Genomic DNA, 14,309 nt, shown 5'->3' with positions numbered 1-14,309 from the left:
CCCGTCTGGGAAGTGAGGAGCTGTTTGAGGGTTTGCAGCCGCAGACCCGGGGAAGAGTTGATGTTCCGGTTTGAGGGTCTTGCAGCTGCAGACCCGGGGAGGCAGTGATGTTCCAATTTGAGGATCGTGCAGCCACCGACCCGGGGAGGAGCTGATGTTCCAGTTTGAGAGTCGTGCAGCTGCAGACCCGGGAAGGAGCTGACGTTCTGTTTTGAGTGTCGTGCAACCCCTGACCCGGGGAGGGGCTGATGTTCCGGTTTGAGGGTGGTGCAGCCGCAGACCTGGCGAGGAGCTGATGTTCTGCTTTGAGGGTCGTGCAGCCGCAGACCCGGGGAGGAGCTGATGTTCCGGTTTGACGGTCGTGCAGCCGCAGACCCGGCGAGGAGCTGATGTTCTGGTTTGAGGGTGTTGCAGCCGCAGGCCCGGAGTGTAGCCGATGTTCTGCTTTGAGGGTCGTGCAGCCGGAGACCTGGCGAGGAGCTGATGTTCTGGTTTGAGGGTGTTGCAGCCGCAGGCCGGAGTGTAGCCGATGTTCTGCTTTGAGGGTCGTGCAGCCGGAGACCTGGCGAGGAGCTGATGTTCTGGTTTGAGGGTCTTGCAGCTGCAGACCTGGAGAGGACCTGATGTTGAGCTGATATTCCAGTTGCAGTTTGAGGGCTGGGTAGCTGATTTTCCAGTTTGAGGGCCATGCAGCTGGAGACCTGGGAGAGAGCTGATGTTCCAGTTGTAGGGCTGTGCAGCTGGAGACCCGGGGGGAAGCTGATGTTGCAGATGTAGGGCCGTGCTGCTGGAGACCTGGGGTGGAGCTGATGTTCCAGTTTGAGGGCCGTGCAGGATGACCCGGCGGGGAGCTGATGTTCAAGTTTGAGGTCTGTGCAGCTGGTGACCCGGGGGGAAGTGAGGAGCACCTCTGCCCGGCCGCCCCGCCTGGGAAGAAGTGAGGAGCGCCTCTGCCCGGCCACCCATCGTCTGGGAAGTGAGGAGCACCTCTGCCCGGCCACCAATCGTCTGGGAAGTGAGGAGCACCTCTGCCCCGCCGCCCCATTTGGGAAGTGAGGAGCGCCTCTGCCCGGCCACCCATCGTGTGGGAAGTGAGGAGCGCCTCTGCCCGGCCGCCCCATCTGGGAAGTGAGGAGCGCCTCACTTCCCGGGGGGAGCTGATGTTCCAGTTGTAGGGCTGTGCAGCTGGAGTCCCGCGGGGGAGCTGATGTTGCAGTTTGAGGGCCGTGCAGCTGGAGACCCGGCAGGGAGCTGATGTTCCAATTTGAGGGCTGTGCAGCTGGAGACCTGGCATTGAGCTGATATTCCAGTTTGAGGACCGTGCACCTGGAGACTCAGCGGGGAGTTGATGTTCCAGTTTGAGGGCCATGCAGCTGGATACCCGGTGGGGAGCTGATGTTCCAGTTTGAGTGCCGTGCAGCTGGAGACCCGGTGGGGAGCCAGTGTTGCAGGTTGAGGGCCGTGGAACTGGAGACCCCAGGGGGAGCTGATGTTCCAGTTTGAGGGCTGTGATGCTGGAGACCCAGCGGGGAGCTGATGTTGCAGTTTGAGGCGGTGCACCTGGAGGCCCAGGGGGGAACTGATGTTGCAATTTGAGGGCCGTGCAGCTGGAGACCCTGTGGGGAGCTGATGTTCCTGTTTGAGGGCCATGCAGCTGGAGATCTGGTGGTAAGCCGATGTTCCAGTTTGAGGGCCGTTCAGCTGGAGACCCGGCAGGGAGCTGATGTTCTGGTTTGGGGTTCTTGCAGCCGCAGACCCCGGGAGGAGCTGATGTTCCGGTGTGGGGGTCTTGCAGCCGCAGATCTGGGCAGCAGCTGATGTTCCGCTTTGGGGTTCTTGCAGCCGCAGACCCGGGGAGGAGCTGATGTTCCGGTTTGGAGGTCTTGCAGCCGTGGACCCGGGGAGGAGCTGATGTTTTGGTTTGGGGGTCTTGCAGCCGCAGACCCTGCGGTCAGCTGATCTTCCGGTTTGAGGGTCACGCAGCCACAGACCTGGGGAGGAGCTGATGTTCCGGTTTGAGGGTCATGCATCCGCATACGCAGAGAAGAGGTGATGTTCCAGTTTGAGAGTCGTGTAGCCACAGACCCAGGAAGGAGCTGATGTTCTGGTTTCACGGTCTTGCAGGCGCAGATTCGTGGAGGAGCTGATGTTCCGGTTTGAGGGTCTTGCAGCTGCAGACCCAGGAAGGAGCCGATGTTCCGGTTTGAGGGTCGTGCAGCCGCAGTCCCGGGAAGGAGTTGATGTTCCGGTTTGAGGGTCGTGCAGCCGCTGACCCGGGCAGGGGCTGATGTTCCGGTTTGAGGGTCTTGCAGCCGCTGACCCGGGCAGGGGCTGATGTTCCAGTTTGAGGGTCTTGCAGGCACACACCCGGGGAGGAACTTATGTTCCGGTTTGAGGGTCGTGCAGCTGCAGACCCGAGGAGGAGCTGATGTTACGGTTTGGGGGTCTTGCAGCCCCAGACCCGGGGAGGAGCTGATGTTCCGGTTTGGGGGTCTTGCAGCCGCAGACCTGGGGAGGAGCTGATGTTCCCGTTTGGGTGTCTTGCCGCCGCGGACCCGGGGAGGAGCTGATGTTCTGGTTTGAGGGTCTCGCAGCCGCGGACCCAGGGAGGCGCTGATGTTCTGGTTTGAGGTTCTCGCAGCCGCGGACCCGGGGAGGAGCTGATGTTCCGGTTTGAGGCTCTTGCAGCCGCGGACCCGGGGAAGAGCTGATGTTCTGGTTTGAGGGTCTTGCAGCCGTGGACCCGGGGAGGAGCTGATGTTCTGGTTTGAGGGTCTTGCAGCCACAGACCCGGCGAGGAACTGATTTTCCTCTTTGAGGGTCTTGCAGCCGCAGACCTGGGGAGGAACTGATGTTCCATTCCGGTTTGAGGGTCTTGCAGCCGTAGACCTGGAGAGGAGCTGATGTTGAGCTGATATTCCAGTTGCAGTTTGAGGGCCGGGGAGCTGATGTTCCAGTTTGATGGCCGTGCACCTGGAGACCCAGAGAGGAACATCTAACTGGAACATTTGCTCCCCGCAGTGCCTCCAGCTGCATCGCTCCCAAACCGGAGCATCTCTTCCCACCCGGGTCTCCAGCTGCACGGCCCTCAAACTGCAATATTGTCTACCCTCAAGTCTCCAGTTGCAACGCCCTCAGAATTGAACATGAGCTCCCCACAGGGTCTGCAGCTTCACGGCCCTCAAACTGGAACTTCAGCTTCCCACCGGGTATCCAGCTGCATGGCCCTCAAACTGGAACATCAGCTCCCCGCCAGGTCTCCAGCTGCTGGGGGCTGACAAACCTTTCGTTGATTAAGTGGCCTGGGTGTCCCAGGCCCATTTATATTAGACCTCTCAGTATAGCTTGGTGCATTTCCAGGAAACGTAACACCATTCATTCGATTTAAACTATTGGAATTGTTTTTCTCTGAAGAAGGATAAACACAGCTAACAACCATCACATTCTTTTCGACTCCTCTGAGAAGTTTGTCTGTTCCTGTATAGTTTCTCCTTGGATCTGTTAACAATTCACCTAGTCACTGAATAGTAAAAGGGATACCTTAAATCCAGTGACAATTTTCAGTATTCTTTCCTTCATTTCATCAAAGGGAATATATTCGACATTAGGGTTGGGAGGACCTCTTGCCTCAGGAGCTGAAGTTCTGAAATCATCCATCACTTTCTCCTGTTTGAAAATAAAATAGTCTTTAAATTGGGACCACTGAATCTGTTTCTCCAGTCTTGGCTACATGACAAAGAAACTGATCCAGGACAGGACAAGCTTTCTTTTTCCCCCTCTTCTCAAAATCTTCCAGTGCCTCCTGGAGCCTCTCGGCGTCCATGGCTTCCCGGAGTCCCTCACAGCCTCTGCCTCCCTCGGCGGGTCTCTTGGGGACCGGAACGCCTCCCCCCACCCCCGACGTCCTCCCACTCCCTCGCACACACTCCAGCACGCAGGGCAAGTGGGGTGAGGGGGAACGAAGGGAGCCAGGGGAAGCGTGTGAGAGAGTGAGACCGACAGAGGGAGCACCTCCCCAAGCCGCTACCACCAACCCTCCAACATGGCGCCTGGCACGTCAACCTAAAAAGTTATTTCTTGGAGAAGCGATGGATGACAGAGATTAATCTGAGAGTTACTGTTAATGGAGAAACTTAGAACTTACCATTTTTCCTGTGAGGTTTTGGTGCTCATACTGCTGTTCTGTGAGTTCTGGCAATTGAGTCCGTTCACACAGCCTGGTGATGCAGCAGGTGCCACAGAAGGACCCTGTCCCGGCTGGCCTGCTCCACTTCTATGATGGTGTGGCCTCTGTGATGGCCTCTGTGATCACTTCTATGATGGTGTGGCCTCCCCTTCTATGATGGTGTGGCCTCTGTGATCACTTCTATGATGGCGTGGCCTCCACTTCTATGATGGTGTGGCCTCTGTCACAGATCTGTGACCGTGTCTTGAGGGGAGACCAGGCCCTTGATCACAAGCATATCCATGGTGAGGTTCCGTGGATGGAACCTCCTGGATGTTCCTTCCTGATGTTCATCTGCCACCTTGCTATTTAGTGCATCTTGTTTATAACTGTCTTCTAAATATTGAGTAGAAATAAAGCATTTGTACAGTATGGGTAAGGTATACAGAATATTGACACGTTGGACACAGAGGACCGCCACCAAGTTTAGGGAGTAGAATCTCAAGAGACATCACTTTGGATGCTTCCTGGAGGCCCTGCCTGAGTCCCGGTCCCTTCCCTTCTCCTACGGAGGGAATCACTTCCTGCTTTAGTCTTTATTATTCCCACACTTTCCTTCATAGTACGTTTCTTTCACCATGTGTGTACATCCCTAAAAAATGTGCCATTTAGTGTTTGAACTTTGTTTTCTTTTTGAGGCAGGGTGTTGCTCTGTTGCCTCGGCTATAGTTTTGAACTTTGATGTGAGGAAATTCTCCTGCGTGGCTCTGAGCATCTGCTCTGTGTCTGTTTTTTCCTCCATTCTCTCCCTGAGACCCGCCCACACTGACATGGTTCATTTCATTGCTGCGTGATCTCCCGTCGTCTGAGGGGAACATGGGAAATGTCTTCATCTTCCTGTGGATGAGTGTTTGGCCAGGTTGGGGCCCCTAGGACTGTGTTTTGTTGGGAACGTTCTTGGGCGTTTCTTTTGTACACAAGTGCAAGTTTCTTCTGGTCAGTAGCTTTCAAGTTTTAAAATTTCATCCCAGGTAAGAAATGTAATTTTCCTCATAACCCACAACACACACTCTTTCATATACAAGCATAACAGAAATATACTTCACAACCGTTCTTAGCAGTGCCTGGTGTTCCTGCTTCTCTCCATTCTCCCCAACACCGGCATGGATTGGGTGGTGGGATTTTTGCCCGTCTGGTGGGTGTCACGTGATATCTCCCCGTTAGGCTGAGCCCCTCTTCCTGTTTTCATTAGCCATTCCTCCACATTTCCTCTTCTGTGGAGGGCCGGTTCAGCTCTTTTGCCCAGTTTCTGTGAAGTTGTTTGAGTTTTTGCACTTTTCCTTTATTATTCCTATTATTATGTTTTTGAGACAGAGTCTCACTCTGTCACCCAGGCTGGAGTGCGGTGGCGCGATCTCAGCTCACTGCAACCTCCACCTTCTGGGTTCAAATGATTCTCCTGCCTCAGCCTCCCAAGTGGCTGGGATTACAGGCATGTGCCACCATGCCCAGCTAATTTTTATATTTTTACTAGAGATGGGGTTTCACCATGTTGTCCAGGCTGGTCTGAAACTCCTGACCTCAGGTGATTCTCCCACCTCAGCCTCCCAAAGTGCTGGGATTACAGGCATGAGCCACCATGCCCGGCCTGCCTTTTTCTTTTTCAAAAGGACTCTTTGTAGATTATACCTATTCATTCCGGTGACTATCTGTGTGGCAAAGATGGGTTTGAATCCACCAGGATAAACGTGCCAGATCTCCTCTCTGATGGGAGAAGAGACAGAGAGGGATAGAAGGGTACAGAGAATCAGAGCCAAGAGGAGGCCGAGTCAGGCGGGGGTTGCAGGCTGCTGTGAGGACTTGGCTCCTTCTCTGAGTCGGGTGGGATTAGCAGGGGTTTTAAACAGAGGAACCATGGGATCTCCCTTATGCGTTTCTGCCATGGTTGGCTCAGCTGAATGCACCTCTTGAACAAGACTTGGCCTTGGACACCCAGAGGCCCTTGGTTGAGGGTTTACCTCCTGGCATGGCCACTGACACATCCACGTTTGGCTCCCACATGGCTGGGTGGTCCGAGACCTGCTCTTCCTGGGCTACTCATTGGTGGCATTTCTCAAGTTTGTCCCCTGTAAAGTCTGCCCCATCCGGGAAACCAAACACCTCTCTCCTACATGGAAACCCCCGTCAGCACCTCTTCCTGACTCACAGGGCATCCCGTCAACATCACAGTCCCGACCTTCCCACACAGACAAGCTCATGGGACCCCCTGATGGACCAGGACAGCGCCAGCACTAAGAAAAGCCCTGAAACTCACAGGAAGAGTGGACCAAGAAGACGGGAACAGCACGGGGCACTGGGAGCTGCAAATGCCCCCGATACTGTGAGAGATGGAGAAAGGTATGGCCATGGCTGACACAAAATATTACTCAACATTTATTAAAGGCCTAAATGGAGAACATAACGCTATCAAACCTTTAGGTAAAAGCACAGGGGAAAATTTGTATGGCCTGCGGTTAGGCGAAAACTTCTTAGACATGACACCAAAAGCATGATTCATAAAAGTATGATTCATAATATATATGTATTATATATATATAATATATATGTATATATTATTAATATATGCTTATAAGTATATACATGTATATATGATATGTACATACATATATAAAAGTATACATATGGCCGGGTGCGGTGGTTCACGCCTGTAATTGCAACACTTTGGGAGGCTGAGGTGGGCGGATCACAAGGTCAGCAGATGGAGAACATCTTGGCCAACATGGTAAAACCCCATCTCTACTAAAAATACAAAAATTAGTTGGGCATAGTGGTGTGCACCTGTAATCCCAGCTACTCTGGAGGCTGAGGCAGGAGAATCGTTTGAACCCTGGAGGGGGTGGTTGCAGTGAGCTGAGATCATGCCATTGCACTCCAGCCTGGGCCACAAGAGGAAAACTCCGTCAAAAAGAAAAAAAAAAAAAAAAGAAAGTATACATATGTAAGTATATATGTCTATATTATATATATATGAAAGTCTTTTCAGGTATCTTAGTAATTAATTAGAAAATCTGCACCAGGGACTGCTAATTTAACATGTTATTGACTGAGAACATGTGACCCCACTGTCAGCATTCACACTGAAGCTTGCTCCAGCTGTACCAACTGCTGCAGTGAGATGCATTCTTGATTTATGTTATGTTTTCCAGACTTCTCTTTTCTGTCCTCATTGAAAAGACAGCCAGCTTTTGTAACCTTGCCTTGGGGATGTTAGCAGGAGAAATGTTGGCAATTCAAGGCTCTTCTGGTTTTATAAGAAAACCAGATTTTGCTGGGAGGCCTGGAGTAGAAGAGAGGGCCTTGGAGAAGCAAAAATGGGAGGAGAGACCTTCTTAGAGATCAGGAGGAGGTGAGTGTTTTCCCTTAAGTGTCCCTTCCTAATGCTCTCTTGAGAGGTCTCCAGCTCCTAAATAATTCCTGCCACCTAAACAGAATCAGATTCATCAGATTCAAAGGCATTAGGAATGCTAGGAATTTGGGGGACTTCAGAGATTACCTGTGACTACTAAGCATAAGGAACTATTTTCTGTGCACGTGGTTATTATGTCCATTGCATTTGTATGGTGGAAACACTATACATATAATGAGGTGCTATTGTGCCTCTCTTTCTAACTCTGCGTTCAGTAACATGTTGCTGGTATAGTTTGAAACTAGTCATGGTGGCAGTATTTCCACCATAGAAATCAGCACGTACTACAAATCAGGGCTTGATTTGTTTTTTGTTGATTGTCTAATCTTAAGAAAGTGATGGAAAAAAATAACACTACAGATTATATTTTAAAGTGTGTTCTGTCTGTGGTTTTACATTGTGAATACATAGAGAATTGAGAAAATATTCTTTCAGTATTTGAAAACTATTATCTAATTCAGTAAAGAAGTCTTGCAGATCATCATTAATTTAAATTTTCCTAATGTACGTCTTCATTGTTTTACTTTTCTCTTACTCACTAATGTATAGGAAAATACAACCCATATTATGTCAGAGCTAAAGTCATAGGTTAACGATGTGAGCAACTTCTTTGTTGAAATAGATAGGATTGATAGTAATGAAGCATTTATTCATAGTAAAATTTATAAGAAATTTATGCATATGAACACACCATTTTTGGAAGAGCCAGTTGTAAACAATTCTCCATACACCATTGTCTGAGCAGCACACTACTGCTTTTCTTCACTCTATTTCAACCTTCCCATCATTAAAAGCTTTTGCAATTTAGTTTTTTTCTTTCTGTTTTGAAGTTTCTATGCCTCTCACAATTTATAATCTTTTAAGCCAATGTCATGTTCAAAATTGTACCTTCCCTTTCCTCCCTGCTCCCCAGTTCTGAGGTTTTTCTCCCCCTACTTGCAGGTATTTTTTGCTCCACACTCTGGTTCATTTCCTCTTTGCTTCTGTTTTAGACTAAAAACATAATCCCTACCTTCATTCTATTCTGTAACTTGGCCTATACAATAAGAAAATATATATACTAGGCTTTGAGTAATTCTGCATGGTGATTCTTCTTAGTAGTACCAGTACCAAACTAGTTTCTAGCTTGCTAGCATCCTCCTCTGTAAGAGTGAGTTGAATTGTGTGCCTTGCGGAAGGACCAGCTCCCACATCATCGTTACAAGCTGTTGACACTCTCCTTTCTCTCTCATACTTTGTATGGTCCTAAGAATCCTTGGTGGTAGGAAGGGCCAAGATAAACCAAGTTGAGGCTATATCCTGCTACAAGTGCTATAATCCTGGCCCAACTCACAAACACCACCAGGAGAATGGGACTTACTATCCCCCAGTTTGGAGGCCCACCTAAACAGCAGTGGTGCTTGCGTTTAGAGAAGGCAAAATTAATCCACTTTCAGTAGTCAATTTACCAGACTATATCAGCAGGAGAGGTTGCAGGAATCCACAGCTCTCAAGAAGCTCTTAATAAATATATTGGATTCACATATTTATATAAAATAAACACACACGCTAGAACGTCTTCCTTTTTACTTTAACATATTCAGTTTGCCACTTTGTTCCTTAACTGAAATGAAATTTAGGGTGAGGTTTAGACAAGCAGAAAGAATGGGGAAGACATACTGGAAGGATATGTGTGGTAGATTTGAGGTTCAGTGCCATTTTAGGCATGTCCTTCTGTATCATTCTATTACCATGATGTGATGATATTTGCTAATATGTGTATCTCATTATAAAATTAGTTAATGTATGGGCACTGAGAGTAGTGCTTGGCACATAGTGTGTGTTCAATGATTGTGTCAGTTGAGATAGAATGGGATATGCTGCTTGAGCAGGAGACTGAAGACCCAGGTTGTTCCCAGCTACACCATCTGAAATGTGTGGCTTCCAAGATAACTTTGGCGAGCACAGAGGATTGTCTGACATGATTTGTAAGGGCTGGCATGGAAATGACTGACTTCATTTCTCCCCACATCCCATGGGCCAGAACCTAGTCATATGGCCTATTTAACCATAAGTAAAACTGGGAACAATAGTGGAAAACACAGAGTGATGTTTAGATTGCCTAACTCTGCCACCAAAAGCGCTACCTATAGTAAGAATAGGAATATATATGTATATATATTACAATACATACATATTCCTATTGCAGCAGGTTTGCTTCCAGAACACAGGTGTCATGAAAACCACCCCTAAAAGCCAAAATGGGAGAGGAAAAGATTCAATCAATGTTGTCATCGTTGGACACATAGATTCGAGCAAGTCCACCACTACTGGCCATCTGATCTACACATGTGGTGGCATCAAAAAAGAACCACTGAAAAACTTGAGAAGGAGGCTGCTGAGATGGGAAAGGGCGTCTTCAAATATTCCTGGGTATTGGATGAACTGAATGCTGAGTGTGAATGTGATACTGCTCACCATTGACGCCTCCTTGTGGAAATGTGAGGCCAGCAAGTGACTATCGCAGATGCCTTAGGCCACAGAGACTGTCAAAAACACGATTCCAGGGACAGATCGGGTTGGCTGTGTTGTCCTGATGATCACTGCTGGTGTTGGCACCTTCGAAGCTGGTATCTCCAAGAACGGACAGACCCGTGGTCATGCCCTTCTGCCTTACACACAGGGTGTGAAAAAACTAATTGTTGGTGTTAACAAAGTGGATTCCACTGAGCCATCCTACAGCCAGAAGAGATAGAAGGAAATAATTAAGGAAATCAGCACGTACATTAAGAAAACTGGTTACAACCCAGCCACAATAGTATTTGTGTCCGTTTCTGGTTGGAATCGGGAGAATGTGGAGTTCTAATGTCCAAGCATAGGAGAAGATGGGTGTCCCAGCTCCTGGGGGGAGAAAGAGGGAGGGGAAGAGAGAGCGAGAAAGACAGAGGATATTTTCCTTTTCTTCACCTTTCTGTTCTATCCCGGAACTCGGTGACTGGATGGTGCCTGCCCACATTGGGTGAGGGCGGATCTCCCTTACTCAGTCACTGCTTCACAAACCAGTGTCTTTCAGAAACGTCCTCATGGATATGCCAGGAAGTAATGTTTTGCCAGCTGTCATGGTATCTCTTAATCCAGTCAAGTTGACACATAAAATGAACCACCACACTCTCTATAATGGGAGAATGACCTAATTTTATTTTTCCTACTGAGAGAACCACCAAAATGGCAGCAATTGCTTTCCAGAAACCAACTAAATGAAGGTACAGAGTTAAAATTAAGTGTATTTGAAGAAATGCTATATATATATATAGATAGATATTTTTGAGATGGAGTCTCGCTCTATTGCCCAGAGTGCAGTAGCGCCATCTCGGCTCACTGCAACCTCCGCCTCATTGGTTCAAGCGATGCTCCTGCCTCAGGCTCCCGAGCAGCTGGGATTATAGGCACACACCATCAACCCGGCTACTTTTTGTATTTTTAGTAGAGACGGGGTTTCACCATGTTGGCCAGGATGGTCTCAAACTCCTGACCTCAAGTGATCCACTTGCCTCGGCCTCCCAAAATGCTGGGATTACAGGAGTGAGCCACCACACCCGGCCCAAGAAATGCAATATTGATTATGCACTTGAGTTTGCAGTCTGAAAGTTGAGAATTTACTCCATTAAAACATTATTCAGAGACAATGAAAGATATTGAAGTGTTTTTAATTTTCAGAACTGTTTCATGGAAGTATTAATAAAGCCTCACTGTTTGAAAGCACTGGAAGAAAAGGTTATCATGAGATACAGTCTTCTGGATGTTAGTTTGCAACATAGAGATCATTTGATGAAGGGTGGACTTGAAAATGAGTCCTACTTCATGAGCAAAGAAGTCACCAGAACGACTGTGCTCTCGCACGCACCCTCCCGGTGCCTCAGGACTACAGGGTTAGAGCTTCCAGTTCCAGCAGAGCACAGTGTAGACAATATGGATTCCTAATAAAAAGTTTTCAGCAAAATGTGGTACAAATGCAATGTTAATTGTATACATTGTGTAATACAAATACAAAATACAATGTTCCACTTTGTACTTTTATAAGTTTAGAGCAATGTATTCATTTTCTCCAGATCACAAAGTAGGTCGGTGGTATTGTTAGGTGTTCTGTGAGTTTTGAGCTGGATTTTAAAGGACGAATGTGAGATTTCGATAAAGAAAAGGGGAAAAGGCATCTCAGAAAAGAGAATGGTGAGAATAAAGGTGCAGAAGAAAGAAAACCACTGGCCAAGTATACATAGGGTTCAATAAGCAAATCATTTGCCTAGATGAGTAGTGGGAGAGAAGACTGGAATGTAGGTCCAGAACAGATCACAGAGTGCTTGGAATGATGTCAAATTATGTTTGGATTTGTTTTGAAAGCTAATGTACGCATAATTTCTTTACAGGGAAGCACCATAATCCAAATAGGAAGTTACTCTAACAGTGGATGTAGTGTTGGTTATAGGTGGAAGACTAAAACCAGGAGGCCTCTAGGAGGGCGATGTATTTATCCAAGTGTATTTTGACTTGGATTACTATTATGGAGTCAGCAATGACCCTGAGGTTTTCAGCTTACGTGGCTGAGTTTTCACTATCTCATGTTAAGGCTGAAAGATATTTATATGTTTTCAAAATGAAACTTTGAGGTTCTGCTTCTTTTTCCTTTCTTTATTTGGAAGCATCCATTCTATCTTGATTGCTACAACATTCAGGCTTCCTTTATTCCAGCAGTGTCTGTGTCAGTGGTGGAGGCACCGATATCTTCATGGACCATTCTGTAGGATGCTTTTATGAGTTGTTTTTTTCTTCTTAGCCTCCAGGTCGGGTTCTTCAACCCTTCCAGAGATTCTGTGAGCTGCCCACTGTTACTTAATACATTCCTTTTCTGCTCAATTTCCCCAGAGTTAGTTTCTGTTACTTGCAATTAAGAACTTTAACTGATTAGTTTTTCTTATTTGATGCCATAACCCAGAGGTTAATTAGAATCACCCTCTTCCCAATAATTTACATAAGATTGATTCAAGCCGCATTCCATGGATTGTGGAAAGTCTAATGTCTTCTTCAGGATGCCTGTACATTCTGCAGGGGGCTTAGACTCTCATGGACACCTTTGATTCAGATCTTTGGCCTCCTCTAAATCAGGATTCGTCAATCTTGGCACTATCGACATTTTAGGCTAGAAAATTCTTCCTGGTGGATGGCTAGCCTGTGCACTGCAGGATTCCTGACAGCATCCCTGGCTTCTGCCCACTTGGTGCCAGTTGCTGTCCTTCTTCCCTGCCCCACCCCAGTCCCCGTCCCAGTCAAGACAATCAAAAGTGCCTTAGGAAATTACCAGGTATTCCTTGGGGGGCAAAATCACTTCTGGCTGAAAATCACTATGTCTAAATTAATTCAGTTTAGGAAATGGCATCTGTTACCCTTCTTCTCTACCAAGTCAACCTATGAGTGGAACTCAGATACTTAAAAAAATTTCCACCTAAATTTAAAAACAAAACAAAAATGTCACAAAAGTTATCTATACTGGTAGCAAACTTTGTGGAAATTTTGGAGAAATAGAGATTTTCAGGTATTTTAGTAATTAATTAGAAAAACTGCACCAGGGACTGCTAATCTAATAGAGATTTTCCCCATGGATATACAATCAGCATCAAATTTGTTAGATGCCTGTGTTTTTAAAAAGTCAGTTACTTTTGAAACTTGATCTCTGTTCCCTGGCCACGTTTCTCTCCTCTCCTCCATTTCTCTTCCCTTATTTTTACTTGCTTCTCTATTCTCTGGTCTTTCCTACCTCCAGATTCTTGTGCAATTCAAATTCAAAGTGGTTTGATTATATCTTTTATTTCTCTTTGTCAACTCATCCCCTAGGGTCTCACCTTCTGCTCCTAAAGGGCTTTTCAAAGTATTTTCCTATACAGAAAAGCCTCCTCCTCCATAGTAATTCTAGAAACTTCTATGATGATAGTTAAAGTTTAATATGGCTGCAGTTCTCACTATAGCTCCTCTTTTGTAGCCCAAGGATAGTATTAACCCCTTTTACAAGAAGGAAACTTCCAATTATCTGTTGCTGCATGACTAACAACCCAAAACTTAGTGGCTTAGAACAACACCATTTTATTATATCTCTCTTCAAATGGCATATCCACATGGCTAGCTTGGGCTTCCTCATAGCAGAGCATTCTCAGACTAGTTCACTTTTGACAAAGTGGACTCCTAGAGAAAGTATTCCAAGTGACAGGAAGTGGAAGCTGCCAGTCTCTTAAGATCTGAGTCTTAAATGTCACTGGTGCCATATTCTACTGGTCAAAGCAGTCACAGAGGCTTCCAGATTCAAGGGGATGTGTGGTCATCTTTATTTTACCATAGGCTGCCCACTGGCTACAAATTAATCACATTACTCCTACATGAAAATTACCCCAACCACCCCTCTCCCCACACACACCCCTCTTCAACACACACACGTTTTGTTCCATTACAGAATCAGACTCAGGCTTGAGATCTAGGTGTTTTGTTTTGTTTGTTTTTTGACGGAGTCTCACTCTGTCACCCAGGCTGGAGTGCAGTGGTGTAATCTTGGCTCACGCAACCTCCCTGCCCCGGTTCAAGTGATTTTCCTGACTTAGCCTCTCAAGTAGCTAGGATTACAGGTGCATGCCACCACACCCACCTGATTTTTGTGTT

The 14,309-nt window shown here is 47.1% G+C and overlaps 1 protein-coding gene, 1 long non-coding RNA gene and 1 pseudogene across 3 annotated transcripts; 1 reads left to right on the top strand and 2 right to left on the bottom strand.

Annotated features, from left to right (window-relative positions):
* Window positions 1–234: 234 nt before the first annotated feature.
* On the bottom strand, window positions 235–2,030 carry LOC115834243 (the record flags this gene model as incomplete). The annotated part of the gene is given in 4 exon segments (XM_030808994.1): window positions 235–609; window positions 1,145–1,432; window positions 1,480–1,662; window positions 1,757–2,030. Coding segments are annotated over 4 exon segments (1,120 nt in total), but the record flags the coding sequence as incomplete, so codon positions are not given.
* An 893-nt stretch (window positions 2,031–2,923) lies between these two features.
* On the bottom strand, window positions 2,924–4,173 carry LOC115830466 (annotated as a pseudogene).
* A 1,920-nt stretch (window positions 4,174–6,093) lies between these two features.
* On the top strand, window positions 6,094–10,261 carry LOC115834242. Of its 2 annotated transcripts, none has more exons than XR_004029236.1 (3): window positions 6,094–6,562; window positions 7,372–7,571; window positions 9,823–10,261. It is a non-coding gene; the product is annotated as an uncharacterized LOC115834242 (long non-coding RNA). The 2 variants fall into 2 exon arrangements; XR_004029235.1 differs by having other exon boundaries at window positions 9,820–10,261.
* Window positions 10,262–14,309: the final 4,048 nt, after the last annotated feature.

The sequence above is a fragment of the Nomascus leucogenys genome, unplaced genomic scaffold (assembly GCF_006542625.1).
Source record: "Nomascus leucogenys isolate Asia unplaced genomic scaffold, Asia_NLE_v1 002132F_14306_qpd_obj, whole genome shotgun sequence".
Taxonomy (NCBI): Eukaryota; Metazoa; Chordata; class Mammalia; order Primates; family Hylobatidae; genus Nomascus; species Nomascus leucogenys.
This window is presented reverse-complemented; position numbering and strand designations above follow the sequence as displayed.